The sequence below is a fragment of the Moschus berezovskii genome, chromosome 3 (genome assembly GCF_049115385.1).
Source record: "Moschus berezovskii isolate FMDL1 chromosome 3, NW_MosBer_1.0, whole genome shotgun sequence".
Classification (NCBI taxonomy): Eukaryota; Metazoa; Chordata; class Mammalia; order Artiodactyla; family Moschidae; genus Moschus; species Moschus berezovskii.
In genome coordinates this window covers 75,290,412-75,317,180 of record NC_142462.1, presented here as the reverse complement: position 1 = coordinate 75,317,180, position 26,769 = coordinate 75,290,412, and the positions used below count along the sequence as shown (strand labels likewise).

Here is a 26,769-nt window from a genome sequence, read left to right as displayed (position 1 = left end):
TTCAAAAGCATCGATTCTTCGGCGATCAGCCTTCTTCACAGTCCAACTCTCACAACCATACATGACCACGGGAAAAACCATTGCCTTGACTAGACGGACCTTGGTTGGCAAAGTAATGTCTCTGCTTTTTAATATACTATCAAGGTTGGTCATAACTTTCCTTCCAAGGAGCAAGCGTCTTTTAATTTCATGGCTGCAATCAGCATCTGCAGTGATTTTGGAGCCCAAAAAAACAAAGTCTGACACTGTTTCCACTGTTTTTCCATCTATTTCCCATGAAGTGATGGGACCAGATGCCATGATCTTTGTTTTCTGAATGTTGAGCTTCAAACGTTGGTTAGTTTTCTTTTTAATATTGAGTTGAAAGAGTTCTTTGTGTGTTTTGAATAATGTTTCATTGTAGACATTCTCATTATAAATATTTTCCCCCAGTCTATGGCTTGCTTGCTTCTTAATGATGCCTTTTGAAGAGTGGAGTTTTTCATTTTCACTAAATCGATTTATTTCTTTTATAGTTAGTACTTGCAGTATCCTAAGAAATCTTTGCTTATCCCCAGGGTCATGAAAATATTCTTCTGTGTTGTCTTCTACACTCTTTATTTCTTATGTTTACATCTGTGATCCATCTTGAAATTAGTTTTCTATGTAGTGTGAGGTAAGGGTTGAGATTCCTTTTTTTCTTTTCCTTTACGTTGTTGTTCAGGAACCATTTTTTGGTTGTTGTTGTAAAAGCATCTTTTCCCTGTTATATTCCTTGGCAGTTTTTTGAAAATCAGTTGATCCCGTAAGTGTGAATCTGTTTCTGCACTCTCTTCTGTTTCGATAATCTGTTTCTCCTTACCCTGGAATTATAGTGTCTTAATTACTGTGCCTCAGTTGTAAGGCTTGAAGTCAGATAATGTAAATCATCTTCTTCAAGATGTTTGCAATTCTAGGTCCTTTGAATGTCCATATGAATTTTAGCTTTTCAATGTCTATTAAAAAGTCTGTTGGGATTCAGTTGAGTCCGTAACCAGTTACTAGGAAATTGATATCTCAAGCAACATTGAGTCTTCTATGAATGTGCCGTATCTCTCCATTTACTTAGGTCTTTATTTTCACAGCAGTGTTTTGTATAGTGTAAAGGTCTTACACATCTTTTGAAGCTGCCCAGCTAGCTCAGTCGGTAGGGCATGAGACTCTTATACATCTTTTATTATGAATAGATTTTAAAATTGTATGTTTCTTTATGCTATCAGGAGAAGTATATCCTTTTCTAATTGTTCATTAATAGCATACAGATCGGAGAAGGCAATGGCAAGCCACTCCAGTACTCTTGCCTAGAAAATTCCATGGATGGAGGAGCCTGGTAGGCTGCAGTCCATGGGGTCGCAAAGAGTCAGACACGACTGAGTGACTTTACTTTCACTTTTCACTTTCACCCATTGGAGAAGGAAATGGCAACCCACTCCAGTGTTCTTGCCTGGAGAATCCCAGGGAAGGGGGAGCCTGGTGGGCTTCCGTCTGTTGGGTCACACAGAGTCGGACACGACTGAAGTGACTTAGCAGCAGCAGTAGCAGCATACAGATACAGTTGACTTGTATATTGAGTAGTTTTTAATAATCATGAATGAGTTAATTTTACAAAATGTATTTTCTGTGTTTTTTGAAATTATCATTTTTTTCCTGTACTTAATGTAATAAATTACATTGTTTGGATGAATTTAAGCCTGCTATTATGCTGTTTCTACCATCTTGGCTACTTATTTTGTATTTGTCTCATATATTTTTCCTTGTGTACTCCTTTCTTGATTTCTAGCCAATTAGTCAGTTGTTTTTTCATATTCTATTTTACTTCCTCTTTTAGCTTTTTAGCTGCCTTTGTTCCTGCCTTTCTTTTAGATGAGTCAAGTGTTGTAGAATTTTATTACATTTTGTCTTTTTAGCTACACTCTTGGTGTTATTTTTTTTCTTTTAATTTGCTCTTCCAACAAAAATATTTAAGCTACTATATGTAATTTAAAATTTCTTGAAGTGACTTAGCAGCAGCAGTAGCAGCATACAGATACAGTTGACTTGTATATTGAGTAGTTTTTAATAATCATGAATGAGTTAATTTTACAAAATGTATTTTCTGTGTTTTTTGAAATTATCATTTTCCTGTACTTAATGTAATAAATTACATTGTTTGGATGAATTTAAGCCTGCTATTATGCTGTTTCTACCATCTTGGCTACTTATTTTGTATTTGTCTCATATATTTTTCCTTGTGTACTCCTTTCTTGATTTCTAGCCAATTAGTCAATTGTTTTTTCATATTCTATTTTACTTCCTCTTTTAGCTTTTTAGCTGCCTTTGTTCCTGCCTTTCTTTTAGATGAGTCAAGTGTTGTAGAATTTTATTACATTTTGTCTTTTTAGCTACACTCTTGGTGTTATTTTTTTTCTTTTAATTTGCTCTTCCAACAAAAATATTTAAGCTACTATATGTAATTTAAAATTTTCTAGCAGGCATATTAAATTTGTGAAGCAAAACAGATAAAGCTAATTTTAATAATGTATTTTATCTAACTTGGTATATACAATGTATCATCTGAACTTGGACTCAGTATAAAAGAATCATTAATGAGCTTTTTTTTTTTTGATACTAAGTCTTTGAAGTCTGGTATATTTATACTTACTGCACATTTCATTTTGGAATAGGTATACTGATTGCCAGGTGCTCAATAGCCACATATCTACCGGCTACCGTATTGGATAGTGCAGCCCTAAGGGTTACAATGTACAATCTCAACTTACAAGATTATCCTCACGTGCCTTTAAGGCCTCATTGTAGTTACTCACTTAAGAGCAGTATAGTAGAAAAAAGTAATGACAGTGTCCCAGAAATCTTTGAAGCTTATGTTTAGAAAATTATTTAAAAGCAAAAAATGAAAGTTGGGGGTGTTATCCATTAAGTTTATTTTCACTTGAAAAAATTGCTTTTTCAATGACGTTCTCAATTTTTTCTTCTAGACAAACTTGGCCCTACGGTGTTTGCTCCTGTTAAGATGGATCTAGTTGGAAATATTAAAGTGAGTATACTAGCTTGTCTCGGAAGACTTTATTTGGAGCGAGTAGTTGCATGAAATCTTATTCAAAAACAAATGGTTGTTGAGTTTATACTCAGGATGAAAAGCATAGGCCAGCTGTTAAGAACCTTTCTCACAGGAAGAAAAAAATACTTTAAAAACAGTACCTTAAAACCCTAAAACTATTTAAATCTGGCTTAAACCCAATAAGAATTCTTAAACAAACAAAACAGATAAACAAGAAGAAGGTAATAGAGGCTTAATTTAATTTCTTAGAGGCCTGCTTAACAAACTTACGTAAACTGACTTGCTTGATAGCTTTAGCACTTTTTATTTCTCTGCTTTTCCTGCAGAAAGTAAACCAGAAGTATATCACCAACAAAGAAGAGTTTACCACACTCCAGAAGATAGTGCTACACGAAGTGGAGGCCGATGTAGCCCAGGTTAGGAACTCAGCTACGGAAGCCCTCCTGTGGCTGAAGAGGTGAGGTGGCCAGGGTGGGGCAGTAGATGAAATCTAGTCAAGTTGAAATATTACCTGCAATAAAATTGTTAGGTGAAGGAGGCTACTTCTAAGTGAAGGCTGTAACACAGTTGTATAGAAGGCCTGATGAATAGAACGCCGCCAACTTTTTTTTTTTGCCTATGTCTTGATAGTGATAAAACATTGCTCATATTAATAGAATATATAAGATAGGAATCATAAAGGACAGTAAAGCTGATTTGTTTGTCTTTAAGTCTGTGGATCACAAACTGTAGCAGCATCAGAATCACCTGGAGAGCTTATTGAAAAAAACAGAGATTGCCCCACCCAAAACCCAGTTTCTGATTCAGCAAGTCTGGAGGGGGCCCTGAAATTTGCATTATTGGCTAGTTTCCAGATGATGCTGAAGCTGCTGGCCTTGGGAGCACATTTTGAAAACCACTGTTTAGGTATTTCAGATAAGAATGATCTAGAGCAAGCTAAAGGGAAATCACAGGGAAGAAACATAGAAAGGACAGCAATGTGACTTGATCTGTTTATTGCTGTGCCCAAGATACTGTTGAAAAAGAAGCTTATGTCTGCCACTTTTTCAGACCAATTCAATATAAGTGAACTTTGGAAATAATATTTCCTCCTCTTTTTTTGTTTTAGAGGTCTCAAATTTTTGAAAGGATTTTTGACTGAAGTGAAAAATGGAGAAAAGGACATCCAGACAGCCCTGAGTAAGTGTTCTTTACATTTTGATTGATTAATTGAAGAGGATGTGGAATGGAGACCCCTGGAGGAGGAGACAGGGTGTGCTTTTCAAGATTTGATTTTGCTTCTTTTCTATTTCGTTATTATTGTTTCTTATGTGCTTTGTTATAAAAGAATCCATGAGATAGTGACCTGCTGCTGCTCCTGCTAAGTCACTTCAGTCGTGTCTGACTCTGTGCGACCCCATAGACGGAAGCCCACCAGGCTCCCCTGTCCCTGGGATTCTCCAGGCAAGAACATTGGAGTGGGTTGCCATATCCTTCTCCAATGCATGAAAGTGAAAAGTGAAAATGAAGGCGCTCAGTCGTGTCCGACTCTTCACGACCCCATGGACTGCAGCCCACCAGGCTCCTCCGTCCGTGGGATTTTCCAGGCAAGAGTACTGGAGTGGGGTGCCATTCCCTTCTCCAGTGACCTGCTAATGTATATCTAATTTATTAAAAATCAGTTTATCTTAAAAAAGAGCTAAATTAATAGAGAGCCATCTTTTAATAGGAAAACTTAATATTTTAAAGAAGTCAGTTCAGTTCAGTTCAGTTGCTCAGTCATGTCTGACTCTTTGCGACCCCATGAATCACAGCACGCCAGGCCTCCCTGTCCATCACCAACTCCCGGAGTTCACTCAAACTCATCTCCATCGAGTCAGTGATGCCATCCAGCCATCTCATTCTCTGTTTCCTCCTGCACCCCAATCCCTCCCAGCATCAGACTCTTTTCCAGTGAGTCAACTCGTCGCATGAGGTGGCCAAAGTATTGGAGCTTCAGATTTAGCATCAGTCCTTCCAATGAACACCCAGGACTGATGTCCTTTAGGATGGACTGGTTGGATCTCCTTGGAGTCCAAGGGACTCTCAAGAGTCTTCTCCAACACCACAGTTCAAAAGCATCAATTCTTCGGCGATCAGCTTTCTTCATAGTCCAACTCTCACATCCATACATGACCACTGGAAAAACCATAGCCTTGACTAGACAGACCTTAGTTGGCAAAGTAATGTCTCTGCTTTTTAATATGCTATCTAGGTTGGTTATTACTTTCCTTCCAAGGAATAAGCGTCTTTCATGGCTGCAGTCAGCATCCACAGTGATTTTCGAGCCCAAAAAAATAAAGTCTGACACTGTTTCCACTGTGTCCCCATCTATTTCCCTTGAAGTGATGGGACCAGATGCCGTGATCTTAGTTTTCTGAATGTTGAGCTTCAAGCCAACATTTTCACTCTCCTCTTTCACTTTCATCAAGAGGCTCTTTAGTTCCTCTTCACTTTGTGCCATAAGGGTGGTGTCATCTGCATATCTGAGGTTATTGATATTTCTCCCAGCAATCTTGATTCCAGGTTGAGCTTCTTCCAACCCAGTGTTCTCATGATGTACTCTGCATGTAAGTTAAATAAGCAGGGTGACAATATACAACCTTGACGTACATAAATCCTTATGTGTCATGAGCCCTACATAATTTTCCCAGGCTTGCTGATGTGCCATGAAACAATATAAAGCTGATATTTCTCTAACATTGTATAAAAAATTTAGATAACTTAATCCTAACATCCATCTGTTTTTACAGGTCAGGTTATAGAAATTCAGAAAGATTAAAAGACTTGCTAAGACCACAAAGGATCTGGAGCAGGGTCAATTTGGGGTTGCTGTCTCCAGGGTTTTCATTTTTCCCATGAAAGGTATTCTCCACCATCTCTGAGCTACCTGCATTTTGGGGCTTCTCATTCATCCTTGAATTTCAAAGACAGTATCAATTATATTGTCCACTGTGTGTCCTGATTTCAGTACTAAAAGTATATTCACCATGACAATTAGGACCCCCTAACCAGTATCTATCAAATTTTATGGCTTTGTGGAGTGATTAAGATCATATACTTTCTGGATAGTGTTGTGCCCTTAGGCAATTTACTTAACTTTTCTGTGCCTCAGCTTCCTCATCTATAAAATGGGAATGATGATTTGATTTCCCTAATAAGATTGTTGTAAAGATTAAGTAGATTTATGCATGTGAAAAGATTAGAAATTTGGCATATAGTAAGCACTTGAAAGTGAAAGTGAAGTTGCTCAGTCCTGTCCGACTCTTTGTGACCCATGGACTATAGCCTACCAGGCTCCTCTGTCCATGGGATTTTCTAGGTAAGAGTATTGGAGTGGGCTGCCATTTCCTTCGCCAGGGGATCTTCCCAACCCAGGGATCGAACCTGGGTCTCCAGCATTGCAGACAGGCGCTTTAGCATCTGAGCCACCAGGGAAGCCCCATAAGCACTTACAGAGGTTAACTCTATTGTTTATATTCTCATCATCATGACATATGCACAGTTAATAACCCACCAGAAAATGGGACTTATTTGTCCCAAATCAGAAATGGAAAGTTTACAAAGCTCGGTTGCTAAGCCCGAAATTTCCCTCCAGACTGACTTCTTAGTATGGAAATTTCACACTGGAAGGACGATTCCACCACCTCCACCTGCAAGAAAATGCAGATGATACGGGATTTAGCATTGGGTGCCTGGTGGTGCACTCGTCACGGGATTTTTCTCATATCCATTTTTACTGCTTGGTGATTGTTGGCTGTGTGAGGGGAAGTGCAGGATGCTGATCTCATTACTCCTCTGCTGGAGCTAGGATAGAGGAGAACCCAACTGCTTACCTTGGAGGTCAAGAGGAATATGAGGCTATACCATATCAGCTCTTTCCCATCCCTGTTTTTCCCCTACCTTTTACTTTATTTGGAGACTGGGCCCAGAGATGTTGACTTTGTGAAGAGAGAGGAGACTTGAAGGGTAAATGCTGCTTCAAAGCCAAAATAATCACAGCCAGTCTCAACTTTTCCTTCTTTCTCTTTCTTGCTGGACTACTTTTAGTGCAAAGGAAAGGGGGACTGTAAATTTGAGATTTTCATCCTGATGCTTAGGATTATTTCAGAGGTTTTCATGATTTAAATCATCTTTGCTTACAGGGATCCCTAGTTTACTGCTGCTGTTCAACATGGAGCGAGAAAGCTCCCCTAACCACCCCCTCCCCTCTGAACACAGACACAACAAGCTTTGTGCAAACATAGAGCTTTATAAGAAATGTTACACATTAACTACTCAGAACCAATAGGCTCCTTGATACATATTTCTTCTGGACTAATGGCTTCTTTTTTCCCATTTTGAAATAGTAGCCTTTATAAGTAGAACTTTTATCTAAAATGAGGTGGTTTGGTTATATAGGTTAAAGAGTGGGTATGTATAATTTATATGACATATATAGGCAAATTAGCTTACATTTTTTCATTCTAAAATTGAATTTGAATTATTGTAATAACAGCTATTATTTATAGAGCACTCAGTGTTGACATGACACAAGGTTCTCCATAAACATCTTATGGCTCAGAGGTTAAAGTGTCTGCCTGCAATGTAGGAGACCTGGGTTCGATCCCTGGGTCAGGAAGATCCCCTGGAGAAGGAAATGGCAACCCACTCCAGTATTCTTGCCTGGAGAATCCCGTGGACGGAGGAGCCTGGTGGGCTACAGTCCACAGGGTCCCAAAGAGTCGGACACGACAGCAACTTCACTTTCACTCCCCTTTTACAGTGATAAACTAAACTTTAGAGAAGATAAGTACTTTCCGTAGGGTCTCAGATCCAGATCCGTGGTTCTCAGAGTGGTCCAAGGATAGCAGCATCTGAAAACTTATTAGAATTGCAGACTCCTGGGTCCCACCTGACACCTGCTGACTCAGAAACTCCTGAGATGGGACCCAGCAGTGCGTGTGACCCCAAGTCATTTAAGTGATTCTAATCCATGCTACAATTTGAAACCCATTCATCCAGAGCTGGAATGTTGAAGCTTACGTGTTGCTAGGCTACATTTGGTTATTTGGGAATTCTGACTGCCTCTAAATGATTATTAAATAAGCAGGAGTAAAAGTACTGAAATTAGTTATCCATAGTATCAGTTAATTTTGCCTCCTTTTCATGATAATGGACTGGTTATCCAATGCCTGAACATTTTTCCTAACCTAAGAATAGCAGGACAATTAGTGGGGATAAATTAAGGATAAACCTTGATGACACTCCCAAATTTGAAATCCATTGCTTAAGACTGGTTTTGAGGTAAATGCTCATAAAACTTGCATAGTCTTAATGACTTTGAAAATGGGAGATGATATGTAAAGGTTGGAAATGACAAAATGAAAGCAGTGACATCTATTAACTTTCTGGAAAATGCATGTATGGTCATTGTATTGCTGCAGTTCTGTGACCTAGAATGAGTTTTCAGCATCTGGAAGGAGGCCATCAGCTTTACACTGCCCCCTTTTGCATTTGAGCCATCTCTTGGATCCCCCATAGTGATGATCAGAGTGGAATGTTTTGGGTGGTCTCATGCCAGGAGCTGCTCTGAACTCTAGTGTCCTCTGATATTCTCTAGAGATCATTCTAAGGAAAGAGTTGGGTACACAAAGCAGATGTGTTTAATGATCCACCTTGTAACTGAGCCCCTCCATTCACAGATGCCACATCGAAAAGAGGCTTCAGAAAGCATCCTGTAAGTGAAAGGAAGAAAAGTTGCTCTGCCATTTCATGCACCATTGTACTACTCCCTCAGCAGGATAGCATATTGCCACATCCCTCACCTCCAAATGATTTCATAAATGTCAGATAAACATTAACCTAACCAAGATCTCTAGCACAGAATAGGAAAAAAAAAATTGAAGGATACTCAGTTATACAGTTAATATAAAAGGCTTTCACAAATAAGGAGGGCTATATGAGAGAGAGAAAATCAGAACTTGTAATTAGATATTTGACATCTAACTGTTCTGAAAGTACTGGGACAAGTGAATGAAGTCATGCCATCTTCAGAACTATTCACAGCATGTGCTCTAATGGCAGAACTGGCTTACAGTACAAGTTTTCATCTCCATGGTGCCTGAAGGTAACAAAGGATATCTTTGGGTACTTGTTTCATCTCTGTCAACTGGTTATTGAGTTAGCTTTTCTCCACACTATTCATTTTGCCTGAAACTTAGTCACTGTAAAGAACTTGGGGGTTTTCCTAGTAGTAGGTCTTTTGGTGTGTGTGCTCAGTTGCGTTCAACTCTTTGCGACCCCGTGGCCTGTAGCCGGCCAGGTTCCTCTGTCCATGGAATTTTCCAGGTGAGAATACTGGAGCAGGTTGCCATTTCCTACTCCAGGATGTCTTCCCAGCCCAGGGATCGAACCATGACTCCTGCGTCTTCTGCTTGGCAAATGGATGCTTTACCGCTGTGCCACCTGGAAAGCCTATTTAAATTATATAAAATATTTATCATTTGGCCAAATATATAAACACAATTCCACCTACTACCTCATGACCCCGTTACTTCCAGAGAAGATCTTCATCCAGAGTTTGTAGTTTATTATTATAATAAATGTTTTTATACTTTTACTATATATTTATGTGTCCATAAACAGTATCTGTAATACATTGCATCTTTTACACTCATATACATGGTGTCACATTATACACATTATTCCTTTTTCACTCGGTATATTCAGATTTATTGCTTATTCACTTTCAGACCTTTCTTCGTTCATGATTCTTGTCTGAGGACTTTCTGATTTAGCTCATTTGCTGAACTGAGATAATTTGTGTTTCCTGAGCTCAGTGAATGATTGATTCCACGCTTCCTGCCTTTACTTGTCTGCTTCTCAAGCTCTCTCTTAAAACTTGGATTTGTATTTCTCCTTTGTCCTCTGTACAACCCAAAGTAACTTTGTAAGTCCTTACTAGTTATAGATTTATAATAAACACTCTCATGCATTCTGCTTCTGGACAGACTAGCTGTCCATCAGCAGTAATGGAAAGGTTGTTGGCACTCAGATGCTGTAATAGGTTGAGGCATCATTTTTCAATACTTCATAGAAAGGTTTTGACTAACCATTAAAAAAAAATCAGATCAGTGTTGTTTCCATAAATAGAATAAGGTTCTGATTTTTTTCAAGATATGGCTGGGAAAAGGCACATTTTTCATTTTCATTATTTTGTTTTATCACAAAGAATAACCATCAGTTTTGTCAGAATGCTTTAATGTGATAGGAATGCCCTAAGTTCTCATTGCTTTTAGTTTTGTGACCTTGGGCAGGTAACTGTCTCTCTGGGTCTTATGTTTTTTTCATCCATAAAAAGAAAAGAATTGGGCAAGGTGATTGTCAGTGCTTCCTACTCAGAAATTTTGATTCGGTTTCTAAGGAACTGACACATTTAAAAGAACTGGAAGAAGGGAATCATTTATGCCTTTCAGAGGCCAAAAATACTTCCAGATTATAGAACATGCATTATGATAATGAATGGGTGGTTCAGTGAAGATTAATGTATTTCATTTTCTAATCTTCTCTAGGTAACCAAAATAGGTCAGGCTTATAGACTTTATCCTAATTTTATGTATCCTCACGTGGCAGGGATATGTGCAGCCCTAGAAGTCACCTAAGGACTTTGGTCAAGTCTTTTTCTTTTATGAGTTTTATTTGTTGGTTTTCAATTGCAGAAGTGGTCTTCCTAGGCCTGTTTCAGGACCCAGCCAAAATTCTCTGCTTCCCTCTTCTCCTGTTAGACTGCCTGGCTGGTGTTTTGCCCAGTGGAACTCTTCTCTTGGCAAGATACAGGCACAGCAAAGAACAGCTGCCTCCTTTAGAAGGATCAGGTGGGATACAGAGAGAGTGCTTCTGTAGAAGCTCTCTCTTCCTTAGACCAGGCTGCCCCTCTTACTTGGACTCACCACATCCTTGTTTTCTTGCTATCCCATAGAAGGGGGCGTGAAGAAAGGTTCCTGGGCCTTTTTGAATAGTTGACTTCACTGGCAAAGGGTAGGAAAGCTATAAAGTCCCTGAGGTTGGAGAAGTACTGGATCCATAGCCCTTATAAACAGGCAGTTTGTCTGCCAGGTGAGTTTTGGAGCTGAAGGCTCAAAAACCAGGACAGGAGGCACCTGTGTTTGCTACACACTGTAAAGAAATGTGGGTTTCTTTTTACTTCCCCACCACAATTCCAAATTAGAATGATCGTGACTGTTAATACAAGAAAATAATACTATCTGTATAGGAAAGAAGACTTAAAAGAATATACTTCTAGAATGCCCTATGTGGTTATCTCTGGGAGGCATGATTACATATCTCTTTAGTTCTTCCCTTTTTACGTTTTTTATATTTTTAACAATGAACACGTTATTTTTGAAATCAGAAAAAAAAAAGCAGTAAGTTTTATACCTTTTTAAACTACTACTGTGTCTCAGATGGGAAGTTCAGAACCCTTGACATGGCATTAAAAGGTCCTCCCAGTTTGGTCCCATCCCCAGTATCTGCAGCCCTAGTGATTGGTTCTCCCTTCCTGCCACCATCTCCATGTAGCTTCCTCCATCTGCAACTCCAGCTACCACCCTCCTCTCTGCCCTAGCCAGCCCTTGAGAGTCCTCTGGAGAATTCTCTCTGTTTCACATGCTCCCAGGCTGGATGAATCCTCTCTCCTTTCCTGTAGTACTAGATAGAGATGTTTGTTACAGCAGTTGGCAGTTTACATAATAATGACTTGTTGAATGCTTTTTCTCTTAAAAGCCCATGAACTTCCTGAGGATAGGGGACTGAGTTTAAATCACCCAGAGATCCATGCTGCCTTGCACAGTAATGGGCATGCGATAGGCTCACACTGAATTCTTATTGATGGAGCAGCTATTCCATTGTGACTGTCCATGAGCAGATTGTAATGGCACTGAATTTCAACTGCTAATTTTTAATGGTATTTAATATCTTACATGGATGAGGATCACAGGAAATACAGTTTTCCCACTGTACTTCTGTGACTCACTTCTGGATGTTTTCCATGGACTTGTACACTATCTTACCAGCCCAGATGGCTCCGTAGATGGTTGGAAAGTTGTTTTTCTTGCTGATTTATCCCAGAGGCTGTGCCTAGTATTTCCTGCCCATCTGCACCTGTATGCTTTGTGTGCTAACAACCATTTCTTCACTAAGGTCTTGGGTACCATCTAAAATATCTCTGATAACATCTGTCCCCTTACAGAATCAGATAGGGTTTAAGTGTGACTTACATTGAAGACTTGTATCTTTGACAATTCCCTAGCCTACTCAGACTCTTCTGCTAAGAAAAATATTGAATTTACTCTTGATTTCTCCTTTAGGCTCTCTGTAAGAGCTCTTTCTACACTTGAATTTATTTTTATCATTTCTGCTTTAGCTTTGCAATACTGGATCCTGGCATTTCAACCCATTCCTAAAACTTTAGATAGCCAGGGAAATCTGCTGTTATAATTCAAATGTACAGTCTTATTTCATATAAAATATAATGTATTTTATGCAAACTTGAATTGTGTAAAATTGTAGTAAGGTATGCCAAAAGTTCCCTTTTGAATGAAAGAAAAAGAAACATAAAGATGGGCACAATAAAGGACAGAAATGGTATGGACGTAACAGAAGCAGAAGATATTATGAAAAGGTGGCAAGAATACACGGAAGAACTGTACAAAAAAGATCTTAATGACCCAGATAACCACGATGGTGTGGTCACTCACCTAGAGCCAGACATCCTGGAGTCCGAAGTCAAGTGGTCCTTAGGAAGCATCACTATGAACAAAGCTAGTGGAGGTGATGGAATTCCAGTTGAGCTATTTCAAGTCCTAAAAGATGATGCTGTGAAAGTGCTGCACTCAGTATGTCAGCAAATTTGGAAAGCTTAGCAGTGGCCACAGGACTGGAAAAGGTCAGTTTTCATTCCAATCTCAAAGAAAGGCAATGCCAAAGAATGTCCAGACTACTGCGCAGTTGCACTCATCTCAAACACCAGTAAAGTAATTCTCAAAATTCTCCAAGCCAGGCTTCAACAGTACGTGAACTGAGAACTTCCAGATGTTCAAGCTGGTTTTAGAAAAGGCAGAGGAACCAGAGGTCAAACTGCCAACATCTGTAGTATCATCGAAAAAGCAAGAGAGTTCCAGAAATACATCTACTTTATTGACTACACTACAGCCTTTGACTGTTTGGATCACAACAAACTGTGGAAAATTCTTCAAGAGATGGGAATACCAGACCATCTGACCTGTCTCCTGAGAAATCTGTATGCAGGTCAAGAAGCAACAGTTAGAACCAGACATGAAACAACAGATTGGTTCCAAATTGAGAAAAGAGTACGTCAAGGCCGTCACCCTGCTTATTTAACTTATGTGCAGAGTACATCATGTAAAATGCTAGGCTGGATGAAACACAAGCTGGAATCAAGATTACCGGGAGAAATATCAATAACCTCAGATATGCAGATGACATCACCCTTATGGCAGAAAGCAAAGAGGGACTGAAGAACTTCTTGATGAAAGTGAAAGAGGAGAGTGAAAAAGCTGGCTTAAAACTCAACATTCAAAAACAAAGATCATGGCATCTGGTCCCATCACTTCATAGCAAATAGATGGGTAACCAATGGAAATAGTTCAGTTCAGTGGCTCAGTCGTGTCCAACTCTTTGCGACCCCATGGACTGCAGCACGCCAGGCCTCCCTGCCCATCACCAACTTGCGGAGTTTACCCAAACTCATGTCCATTGAGTCAGTGATGCCATCCAAACATCTAATCCTCTGTTGTCCCGTTCGCCTCCTGCCCTCAATCTTTCCCAGCATCAGGGTCTTTTCCAATGAGTCAGCTCTTCACATCAGGTGGCCAAAGTATTGGAGTTTCAGCTTCAACATCAGTCCTTCCAATGAACACTCAGGACTGATCTCCTTCAGGATAGACTGGTTGGACCTCCTTACAGTCCAAGGACTCTCAAGAGTCTCTTCCAACACCACAGTTCAGAAGCATCAATTCTTCGGCGATCAGCTTTCTTTACAGTCCAACTGTCACATCCATACATGACTACTGGAAAAACCGTAGCCTTGGCTAGACGGACCTTTGTTGGCAAAGTAATGTCTCTGCTTTTTAATATGCTGTCTAGATTGGTCATAACTTTGCTTCCAACGAGTTAAGTGTCTTTTAATTTCATGGCTGCAATCACCATCTACAGTGATTTTGGAGCCCCCAAAAATAAAGTCAGCCACTGTTTCCACTGTTTCCCCATCTATTTCCCATGAAGTGATGGGACCAGATGCCATGATCTTAGTTTTCTGAATGTGGAGCTTTAAGCCAACTTTTTCACTCTCCTCTTTCATGTTCATCAAGAGGCTCTTTAGTTCTTCACTTTCTGTCATGAGGGTGGTGTCATCTGCATATCTGAGGTTAATGATATTTCTCCCGGCGATCTTGATTCCAGCTTGTACTTCATCCAGCCCAGCATTCCTCATGATGTACTCTGCATATAAGGTAAATAAGCAGGGTGGCAATATACAGCCTTGCTGTACTCCTTTTCCTATTTGGAACCAGTCTGTTGTTCCATGTCCAGTTCTAACTATTGCTTCCTGACCTGCATACAGATTTCTCAAGAGGCAGGTCAGGTGGTCTGATATGCCCATCTCTTTCAGAACTTTCCACAGTTTATTGTGATCCACACAGTCAAAGGCTTTGGCATAGTCTTAAAGCAGAAATAGATGGAAATAGTGGCAGACACTATTTTCTTGAGGTCCAAAATCACTGCAGATGGTGACTATAGCCATGAAATTAAAAGACTCTTGCTCCTTGGAATAAAAGCTGTGACCAACCTAGACAGCATATTGAAAAGCAGAGACATTACTTTGCTGACAAAGGTTCGTCTAGTCAACGCCACGAGTTTTCCAGTAGTCATGTATGGATGTGAGAGTTAGACTATAAAGAAAGCTAAGCACTGAAGAATTGATGCATATGAACTGTGGTGTTGGAGGAGACTCTTGAGAGTCTCTTGGACTGCAAGGAGATCGAACCAGTCCATCCTAAAGGAAATCAGTCCTGAATATTTGTTGGAAGGACTGATGCTGAAGCTGAAACTCCAATACTTTGGCCACCTGATGTGGAGAACTGACTCACTGGAAAAGACCCTGATGCTGGGGAAGATTGAAGGCATGAGGAGAAGGGGACGACAGAGGATCAGATGGTTGGATGGCATCACCGACTCAATGGATATGAGTTTGAGCAAGCTCCAGGAGTTGGTAATGGACAGGGAAGCCTGGCATGCTGCAGTCCATGGGATTGCAGAGTCGGACACAACTGAGAGATTGAACTGAACTGATCCTAAAAGTATTAATGAAGCCTCATCCAAATTTTAACAGTAGATTCAAAGCTAGAGGGCTCAAATAAATTGTAAACTGTGTTTAAGCTTGTAGCCACGCGGCCTGGCTGTTTTGCTCAGTAAAATGCAGATACCTGATGTCATTTGGCAGTTCTGTGAGCCACACTGTGTTTTGTTGCATAGGAACTTGTGGTTTTGGTGTCTAGGGTTTTTTTGTTGTTATTGTCGTTATTTTAACCTCTGCTCTTGTTACAATTTAAAATGTCTTTGTATCCTATTATAGTGTCACCCAAGCATTGATTAAATGGCGGTGGTGCTTGTACTAGTGCTGAAACTAGCCCATGAAATAAACAAGTTTGGAATAAAATTTAGATGTGGTAAAACATGATAAAGAAGGTCAAACAACCCCCATGATATTCTGTGCTATAATTTAGGAGTGTGAGGACTCTGTAGACCACTAAAGATGATGCTGAAAAAACAAAATGGAGCACTGAAATAAAAATTCACTGTGGAGATACAGAGCTGTACCTCCTGAGAGAATGTTTATTCCTGTAGAAAAACGAGTTTTCAGTTTGGAGTATGTTGAATTATTCAAAGCCTTCAGGAACACATCCCTCGCATAAAATGCAGTCATCTTGAGATTGTTTTTTGTAATTAAAATTATTACATAGAAGTTTTTAAATCTTCTTCTAAAACTCATTGGGAAAAAAATAATAGGTTTTTATCTTTAAAGTCTAGAATATTAATTGACTTTTATTAATAAGCCTCACCGGTTACTTTATATCTAGCTTAATAATTTCAAGCTGTTCTTTCCATAATAGTTTTCAAAGTTCTGGCTTTAATACTGTATATCCAGGGTCATGGGACATCTAGGACTAACATTTGACTTCCCAGAATAGAATGTTAGCATTGAAGAGAACCTTAGAGAAAATTTTACAAAGAGGAAAACAGATGGTTAGAGAGGTTAGCTAAGGGAGTGGCTCAGGGCTACACAACATTTCAGAGAACTGCATTTTTCTATTTTTATAGTGTATTTTAAATTATATTCTCCACATGACAATATCCTTTCCTCCCTTTTTACTTCCTTATATGTATCGAATTTTCCAACCATAATAATAAGCTGCCGTTCAGCTATATTGACACAGGGTAAGAGTGGAAATATCAAAATTTTTTTTCAATTAAAAAAAAAATCTCTGGAGGCTTTGTTTTTCCTACTCAGGACTTTTGGGGTATATAAGCTTGTAATTAAGTTTTTTTCCCTCAGTTTTTAATACCTATAGGAATGTGCTGCTATGTACATTAGAAAGGACATGATGCAAATAACACATCAAATGCTGATGAAATTGTTCCTCATGGAGTATTTCTTCTTTTCAAGATAATGCATATGGTAAAACATTACGGCAGCATCACGGCTGGGTAGTTCGAGGAGTTTTTGCGGTAAGTAAGCCTTCTGCCTCCTAATGTTCTGATGTTCCAGCAAGGTGTTTTGTTTTGCTTTGTGTGTGTGTATGGTGTTTCTGTTTGCTTTGTTTTTGAGAATAAGAACAAAATGTTGCCTATTTCATTGAAATCTGTAGGTCTGTTGTGTGGAAATGTTGGCAATAAACAGTAAGAAAAGACTTAGAGTGTGCTTCACTTTATCTAGTTCCAGGGACCCTGAGATTTGTCTCAGAAGTGGCTGCCTTTCTGATGAGGTAGTAAAGAGTGTCAGTGTTGAATAGAGATTGCCCTCTGAGGGGAAACCAGTGAAGGTTTCAAGCCCATAGCTCCCTCTGCTGCCTGTCAGGGTCAGGCCTGTTAATTCTCAGATTGAATTGTATCTTTGAATGTTAACTGACCTGGGTTGCCAGTGGCTGGTACTGGAAATCTCTTCTTCCCCAATTATTTTCCTTGTGGAAGTGTTTGTATTTGTGTGTGTTAGCTCCTGTTACCTATTATTCCTTCCTTCCTTGCATGACCTGGGAAGAACACACACCTGAGAATCATAGTTCTCAGGTGGACAGATCAGTTCACCTGCTTTGTAAAATAGCTGGAGCAGATGGCCCCTTTCTGTCAGCAGTAATATTCTGTGATTCTCCCGTCGGGCGAGAGGTCAGCCATAGTCAGGTGCAGCCATGAAAAGGCTGAATCTCATGATGTGATACAATAGGAAATGTCAGGGGATTAAAAATAGCTTGCGGATGAATTCTTTTACTAATTTACCTAAGGTAAGAACTGTTCAGGTCATGATTTCTTAGGAGACAGGTAAAGAAATTGGGAAGAATTTATCATGGAAGAAATAAAATTTTAGTGAAAATGAAACATTTTACTGTTCACTGGACTAGGAGCCAGACCAGTTGCAGCCACAAACTGCTCACATTTACCTTCAGTGGATGTTTAATAACGTCATAATAGCTTCTGTGTGGCTATTGGACAGTTAACCGTGTATCAGACACTGTGCCAGTTACTTCTGTGTTCATTATCTTTGGGAATCCTTAGGATTAGCTCCCACTGTTTTACAAGTTCAGAACTGTTCATTTCAGTCCCAAAGTGAGGTGGCGGCAGAGCCCAGGTCTAAACCTAGACCTCTCTCCAAGGCTGGTGCTCATCCCACTCATCACAGCTCTCCACAGTGAAGACAGAGCAATTGAGGAGCTGCTAGTGAGAAATTAGGCAAAAGATGCTGCTCCGTTCATCAGTCTCCCTTAGTAAGTACTGTGATTGCCTGCAGGTGCCTGACACCCAAGTTCCCTTGGTGAGATGGAAAGCAGGGAGACATTGAGTTGACTCATAAGAAACATAAATGTAGTTTGTTTTGTTTTGTTTTCATTCCAGTAGAGAGGGCAGAGTTTAATCCTGAAATACTGATGATCCTAGAGACATTGCCAACAAGAATGAAGCTGTAGCAGAAAATTTTATCATAAGCATAAGTCTTTGAAAGGACATTTTAACTTACAGCATTTTTCTAAATAATTTAGATTATTTAGTAATTAATCTAATTTAGTAATTTAGATTCATTGTGAAAACAAAATGTATAGAAAAATAGGAAGGGTAAAACTTAAAATTGTCCACCGTCTCACTGCTCTATAATAACCATCTTCAACATTTTTGTGTTTTACCTTCTTAGCTCTTATTTTCATATATTTAACACATTCTTTTCAATGTTGTTCTATTTCATTGTATATATAGATATTTATGTTTTTATGTTTATTTTATGTGTATAATTATCTTAATTTTGTATACTTACTCTGTATATGCATATAATTTTTTTGACACTTAGCTGGTTGTATAATTTTGTATTGTTTTTCTCCACTTTTTTAGTTTTTATATTTTCTAGTTGTATTGAGGAATAATTGACATACGTTACTGTATGTTTAAGGCACACAGCAACATGGTTTGATTTAAATGTATTGTAAAATGATTACCACAATAGGTTCAGTTAAATCCATCTTCTCATATAAATACAATAAAAAGAAAAGAAAGAAGGAAAATTTTTCTCCTTGTGACGTGAATTCTTAGAATTTACTCTTTAACATGTTTGCTCTATATCCAACAGCAGTATTAGCTGTAGTCGTCCCCACTTATTTTTAGGGATTGCATAATATTTCCCCTGGTATAGAGGTACCATAATTTATTTGTCCAAACCTTTGTGTTGGAAATTTCAGTTGCTTCTAAGTTTGTTTTTGCAGATGAAACAGCATCTGTTTTTATGCATTTTTGACTAAAACAGTTATTTCCCCAAAATAGGTTCCTGGAAGTAGAATAGCTATGTCTAATGCAAAGAACTGAAACCCCAGCTTAGAGCACTTGCTGTGCACTGGGTGTTGTGTTAAGTGCTTTCCTTATGTCAAGTTGTTAACTCAGAACTCTGAAGTAGGTTCTCCTGTTTTCCCTGCTGCTAAACGAAACCTGAAACACGTGGGTGTGAGGTAATACCACCCAAAGTTACAGAAAAAGAGCATTTTGAAGACCCTTGATGTTACTGCCAATAGTTTTTAAATTTGCTGATTTTTAAGAAAATAGATTCTGTTGAGCATTTGATAGCAGCATTATTAATATAGGAGCTTCCTTTCAGTCTCTCTCCTGTTATTCTCCAAGTCATCCCTGTTTGGGGAAGTTTATTGAGCTTTCTGATGTCCTGATTAAAATCATCAGGGGCAGATCTAACTAATCTTGGTTGCTCAGGGAAATACCTTTTATACTCATGGAATCTGACTTACTTAACAGCCAAGTATTGGACTTTTATCTTCAAACAGTTATGGTTATGGTCTATGGAACTGATGTCTAGTCTAGGCTCTGTGTCTTTCTGTGGCTCTCTTTTTTGGCTTCCTCTTCAGTTGAGTTCTGTCATTGTTTCCCAAATAGACTCAGCTGCATCATTGTTCTAGGAGCCTTTGAGAAATGCATTGTTGTGGGCTCCACTCTGGAGAAACTTTAAACATTTTTTATTTTATGTAAATATAACATATGTAGTTTTATTTTACTTTTTATCACAGAGTCCAAAAAGGTTATAACAAAATTAGCAGCTTGTTCCATACTTCCCAGACTCACTAAAAGAGGCTGCAACTTTCAAATGCTTTGGCTATTTCTTCCAATACCTCTGTAATTCTAAAACTATTTACCCTTCTTTGTGGCCCTGTCAATTTTAATTAATGTTGATTTCTGTTATAGATTAGAGTTTAGCTATCTCAGACTCTACTGTCACTACCTCCCCTCCCCTGCCTCTGCTTTCCCTGTATAATTATATCACAAGTCAACATGATGATGATGAGCCAAAATTCTATGACTTTTTTTGTTCTTTCTTATATGAGTTTTGTATTTTTCCCTGTACCATGAACTCTCTCATATCACCATCATTTTGAACTCACAAATGTATTGGATTATCTGTATTTTTTTCCAGAACTTTCTAAACTCTTATTCCAGTCTGATTTGTTGTACTGCTGTTGTCCTAGAACTTTTGTTCACAAATTTCCCTATACTGAGTCCCCACCTCACCTTAATTTTATTTCCCAAGTCCTGTGACTTCCTATTTCTTGATCTAATCCCTTTTTTTGGATGATATCCAAACTCTAGTAGCTTCCTAAAAAAAAAAAGTGCAAGGGAACTAAATTTTTGAGTTCTTACATACCTGAAATTGTCTTTATTTTGCCCCTTTTCCCAGAGTGTTGCTTTGGCTGGTGTAGAATTCTAAAATGAAAGTTGCTCAATCGTGTCCAACTCTTTGCGACCCCATGGACTGTAGCCCACCAGGCTCCTCTGTGGATTCTCCAGGTGGGAATACTGGAGTGGGTAGTCATTCTCCAAGGGATCGTCCCGACCCAGGGATCGAACCTGTGTCTCCTGCATTGCAGGCAGATTCTTTACCATGAACCACCAGAATTCTAGGTTAATAGTAATTTTCTCTCAGAACTTTGAAGGCAGTCCTCTGATGTCCTTGAGCTTCTAGTGTTACTACTATAAAACCTGTAAAATCTAATGTGTATAAACTGCTCCTCACCTCCTCCTAGATGCTTTTAGCTTCTATTCTTTATCCCCACATTCTAAAATTTCACCATGTTCGCCTTTTGGTCTTTATCATTCATTTTGCTAAGTATTTGACTAGGTCTTTAAATCTGGAGACTCATATTCTTCTGTTCTGAGAGATTTTCTCTCATATTTTTGGACAGCTGCTTTTCCTTCATCCTCTGCTCTCCCTTATACCCCTACCATTATTTGAGTGTTTATGATGTGCCAGGTAGTGGAGTAAACACATCCTACATGTCCCATTAATCCCTCAAACAAAGAAAGTATTACCAGTCGTCTTCTGCGGACGAGGAGACCGAGGTTCTAATTTAGTCCCCTTGCTTAAATTCCTCAAGTTAACCTGTAAAATTGGGATTCAAGTCCAGGTCTCCTCACCTAGTGGCTGTGCTTTAACCACTGCATAATGCCAGTCACTCTCCAGTTGCAGAAAGGGAGAGGGTTGATTCTCAAAGACTTTCAATATAAGGAAGCTCAGGAAGGCAACTGCAAGATTTTTTACAATCTATTGAAGATCTAAAAAGCCTCCAGAGAGCTCAGTGGAGCCAAACCAGTAGATGCCAGAGAACAGATTTCAGTACTCTTAGGGAACAGTTGGCTTGCAGAGGGAGGGGAGCTGTAAGGAGCTAAGGAAATCTTTCCTTGGGGAAGCAGTGTGGTTGGTGGTGTGGTTGAAAAAACAGAGAGATGATCCTAAGTTCAGATCCTGGCCCTGGCACTCATTAGCTGTGTGATTTCCATATGTAAAATAGGGATGTAGATTGTACAGGGTTCTTACAGAGATTAGCTGGGATAAAATATGTTAAAGCATCAGCATGCAATCAATCCATAAATGTTAACCCCCTTCATTTTTAGAAAATGTTCACGAATACAAAGGAAATCTCTACATAAGGGTGAATGGGACATAGGTAAAGAAAGTGTGTGGAGATGAGATATAAACAGGATGGTGAGCTGCTCCACCAGGCTGGCCGTGTGCCAACAAAGACTGTGCAGGCAGCATGCACGCAGGTCATTCTGAGCGCTCCACAGGAAGAATCTGGATCACTGTGAATGAGAAAGTTTGAGCTTTTCTCAAACTGTTCTCCTCTCACCATTCCCTGACTTGTTGGGATTATTTATCCTCAAGATAGCCCAAGAAGATACGTGCTTCTTCAAGCATTAAAGTGATTTGGTTCTTGAAACATAATTGAAGAGTCCATGAACTGAAAGAATGTATGCCTGTTTTTTCTCTCTTGCTCGCCTCAGCTCTGTGTATGTGTGTGACTGTGTGTGCACGCGTGTGCTTGTGCATGGGTATAATGTGCAGGAGGGCATGTCATGGTGCAGCTTTTCACGGGCAGTTCTTTTGCAGTTAGCTCTGAGGGCAGCTCCATCCTATGAAGATTTTGTGGCTGCATTAACCATTAAGGAAGGCGACCACCAGAAGGCAGCTTTCAGTGTTGGGATGCAGAGGGACCTCAGCCTTTACCTCCCCGCCATGGAGAAGCAGCTGGCGATACTGGACACTTTATACGAGGTCCACGGACTGGAGTCTGACGAGGTGGTATGACATCTGCAGGGTAGCGCTGCCTCCTCACTTCAGGGAATAAAGTTTGCTAAAGTGTTTTGTTGCCCGACTTAAATTTCCAGCAGCAGCTCCAGCCCTCTCCAATCTCTTACTTGGGGAATGGAGAGGGGAAGGCAAAGCCTAGTGCTTTTATATATAATTTTTTCAATGTTGTATGTTTTGTGTGTTTAAAAATCAAGGTGCTATATATTTAGTTCAAAAGGTCTCATGGAAAACCAAATCGTAGCTGTTATGTAGATGTGAACAGCAAGTTATAAGAGCAGATTTGACAAATGAATTTGTTAGTATTATGTTTTGTTTTTAGCTTTTAGTTTTAATGGATCACCCAAACCCAAGCTGAAAATGAGCAATTTTCTGTATCAAGGACTATAACTCATAGCCAGTATTTCAGTCAACTTAGAATTGGTCTAAAATTTTCAAGGGAGTTAAGCCCCTCTGTTGAAGCTATTGAAATTGTAGAGTTTGCTATTCCTAGATGTTCTGCAGAGAATTCTCTTCTCCGTGGCTCCGTGGGCCAGAAGAACCTGTGTATTCAACACATCCGGTACACTGGTGTGACCAAGCAGTACCATCTCATTTACAGGTGGGGAAACTGGCCCTGAAGAGATGAGTGGTGTGTCCTTGCCCCGAGCCGTAGGATAGTACGGGAGAGGTGGGTGGGTCATCTGAGGTGACCCCTGTGCAGTACACACCCTTTGCCACCTGCTTTCCCCTGCATCATCTCAATTGGACATCACAGCTAAACCATGGTATTCAGGGATTATTATTAAACTTCATAAGTAAGATTTAGAGGTCAAGGGATAGGCTCAGTCACATAGCCGCAAAATGGAGGAACCACGTGATTTCCATGTGTGACCTCTGCATCAAAATCACATGGAGAGCTTGTTTGAAAATTAAATTCCCAGGCCTTACCTTGACATGAAGAACCAGAATTGTGGGAGTAGGACTCAGGATAATAAACCTTGAATTTGAATAAATTTTACAAGGTATTCTTGTGCAACAGGGTTGAAGAACTACAAGATTAAATTCTAGTTTATGGAATTCCCAGTTTTGTGCATGAACTAAATGTTATATCCTTTCTTGCAAAGAGGAGGAGGCTATCATTGAAGTGAAGTAGTTAAAAGGAGAGTGAGAAGTGGAGCGAGTTTACTCAGCAGCTTTCTTAACTGAACCAGCAGGCCTTGGTGGTGTCCCTGGGGGCCGCAGTTCCGCATGTGCTCTCTGACCAGTCTTGGCTTACTCACCAATGGTGCAGAGTGAGCTAAATGCAGCTGCTTATCTGTCTCAATAATTTTGGGACCATGTCACAGTTTTAAAGTGGGATTTTTAAGTCTTTCATGAAACAACCTGAAGAGTGTGATGTGATGCCAGGACTGTGGCCTCAGTCCCTCAGTAAGCCAGCCTTCCAGGAGTGGGCATGGGGGAGAGGCCATGGGTGTCTTCTGTGCCAGAGGCTACTCACGTAAAGTCGCTGGAAGGAAAGGTCCAGCACGAGGTAGCTCCCCGGCTGGAAGTGGTGTTCATTTGAGGGGTCCAGGGGATGCTGCTCTGAGGGTAAAGAGAACCCTCTCCTTGGGTGAGAGGTTGCTATGGGGAAGGGTACTGATTTGGTCTTTTTGTTTGTTTTTAAACAAGTGACTGGGCAGTTAACACAACTCAAATTATTGAATTGGGTACTCTGCACAATAAGGACTTGTGGAAAATGCTTAAACTTTAGAAAAACAGCATCAGTTATTTTAAGGCTGGAGAGAGAAAAAGTGCTGAAGTGGCATTGATTCTTTCATATCTTAGCACTTGCTGTTGGCAGCTGCCAAGGTGTGCGTGTTGTCTCCTCCACTCCCACAAGTAATTAGTGCGCATCTCCTTCTCTGGCTAGTGTGGGCATGATGGCAGGACTCGGGGACAATTTATTCTTCCTGCCCTTCACAGAGCCTCCTAAAGGGGAGAAAAAAGCCACCCGCCTTTGCTTTACGTTGAGTGAATGCACATTAGCTATCGTGCCATCAGGTGGGGAGGCTACCTGGAGATTGTAAGTGTTGTGAAGCATGACCATTTTGAGCAAATGCTGGTGCTTCCTGTCACCTCAGGTGAACTGCTGTGGTCCCTGGCAGAGGTGGGCCCATGGAATATACCTCAGATTTTCCACTGAGGCTCTGAATACACACAAAAAGAAAGCTGCTCAACATAACCATTTCACATTTATATAGGTACTGCCTTGGTATATATGACCCAGTTTTCTGGAGATTTCATATTATCTGGGATCTTATTGGTCAGAGAAGCTTGAGTAACTTGAATAAGTCACATTATCTACTCAGTACTTTTCCAGCCCCACAGAAAGAGGGTAATGTTTTTTAATAGATATTTTCCTTACTGGAGCATGTTAAGTTTACCTGAGATGCATAAAGTTCTGGGAATTGAACTATCATCATACTAGATGATAAATTCAATTTGACCTGAAGCTTGGCACAGTCAGAGCTTTATCCTGGACCTATACTATTTGCTTCTCCATTTTACTTAAAGTCACAATTTGTGCTAATTTGCATTTACTATCTAAGAAGAGGACAAAGAGGAAAGAGAGTTAAGGCTTTCTCTCCAGAAGCCTCCCAAGATTCCTGGGGCTTCCAAGCTTTCTTTCATTCTGACAGTGAGAGAAGATGGGAAAATGGTATTATGTTTGTTGGTGGAGTAATCACCTTGCTCAAACATTTTTAGGATTCCCTTTCTAGATTAACCTTTAGAGGGATCTTGAAGGAAAATAGAAGGTAATGTGTCTTCTAGGTATCATTAGAAGCTAATAAGTAGCATTTGAACAATCTCTCACAAGGTACTTTCATACATATAATTTCATTCATGTCTATACTTCTTCCCATGGCAGAAGTCAGGCCTTGCACTTAGGAGGGATTAACATGTGTTTGTCTAACTGAACAAAACAAAATCCTTTCAATGATGGCAATTTTTTGTCCTTTGAAAGCAAATTTGATTCATTATATCTAATCTTGGCAAAAATGCTAAGTTAGAGGGGGTACCTTTTGGGGAAGAAACCACCTTGTGTCTATGAAGTGCAGATGATTTTCTCATCACCTCTTGATCCAGCTCTACAGGAAGTTTAGAAGTGGGACTCTTGGAATGTTGAGCACATCTATCCCCAGGAAATTGATTTTGAAAGGCCGCATTTGTTAGGATGTATAAGTAGTGACTTCAGGGGCCTTGTCATCATTATTTGTGTGTCATTCTGAATATAAATCCTCCCCAAATGTCATATTCCATGATGAGTGATATCTGAACTCCATAGTTCAGTCTTGCTGCTTCTCTCTCCTCTTCTGTTACTAATTGTTGTGAATAGTACCCTCATCAGAGTACCAAATCCATCCCCCTTTTTAACTGTTTTGCTCCATTCCTCAGCAGCAGCTTTCTAGCACATATGTGAAGCATCTGGCACAGGCCTAGCTAGGGTCAGGTGCCCAGCCAATGAGCATTCTCTCTTAGTCTGCAAGAGCTTCTTAAAGAACCCCTGTCCTAGTGGATAGCTGTGAAGCAGGTGACCATATGGTATGTACCATCTAGGAAAAGTGATATATTATTAGATAAATGCTGCTGGAAAGATATGCAGTCTTCTCTTTTTGATTATTAATTGCACACACACACACACATATCCATCCCTAAAGTTAATGCTTTTAGTTTTCTATTTGAGGAAAAGTGTTTTTAATTAGGAAAAGCTTGTGGTAGGGACCAATAAATAAATTACACTTTTCTTTATTAAATTTGAAGTAAACTAAAAGAGCTGAAGCAAGAGGTATCTTATTAAAGAAACCAAATCTGATGGTGAAAAATCAGAAGAAATATAATCTAAGTCAGTAAGGAAAGTCAGAGGGTTATGAGCAATACAAGATGTGATTTTGGGAGCTTTCTGTAAGAAAACTGTTCTTACACGTTTTTTTTCCTACTAAATGACCATGTACTAGAAGAAGTTGGTTACTTGATGGTACATTTCTGAATCACTTGCTTCTGATTTTAGTTTTGTTCTTTTTGTAATTATTCAGCTTTCCTGCCCTCATGTTTGATTTCTTTTTTTTAAGTGAAGTGTCAACCTTTAAAAATTTTTTTTAGATTTAGAATTTATGAGTACAGTACATTCTAAGCCATTGTTTTGTTAGCTGAGCTAATGTGTTTCATCTTGGAATGCCTGACTTCCATGCTCTTTGTGATCTGGTGGAGTCTGTACATGAGCTTCAGTGTCAACAGCAGCCCATGTCCCTATGAC

General features: G+C 39.6%; 1 protein-coding gene across 3 annotated transcripts in view; it reads left to right on the top strand.

Moving 5' to 3' along the window:
• PLEKHA8 (pleckstrin homology domain containing A8) overlaps positions 1-22,544 on the top strand; it is a 64,938-nt gene extending 42,394 nt beyond the window's left edge. Inside the window, exons 10-14 of one of the 3 annotated variants that reach the window (XM_055420940.2) lie at positions 2,994-3,052; positions 3,403-3,533; positions 4,185-4,255; positions 16,818-16,879; positions 22,293-22,544. In XM_055420940.2, the coding sequence (XP_055276915.1) occupies positions 2,994-3,052; positions 3,403-3,533; positions 4,185-4,255; positions 16,818-16,879; positions 22,293-22,490 (521 nt within the window). In that variant the 3' untranslated portion in view covers positions 22,491-22,544. Of the gene's footprint in view, positions 1-2,993; positions 3,053-3,402; positions 3,534-4,184; positions 4,256-4,403; positions 16,648-16,706; positions 16,772-16,817; positions 16,880-22,292 lie in introns of those variants that run through there. The other 2 variants (XM_055420943.2, XM_055420944.2) reach the window with 2 other exon arrangements.
• The last annotated feature ends 4,225 nt before the right edge of the window (positions 22,545-26,769 follow it).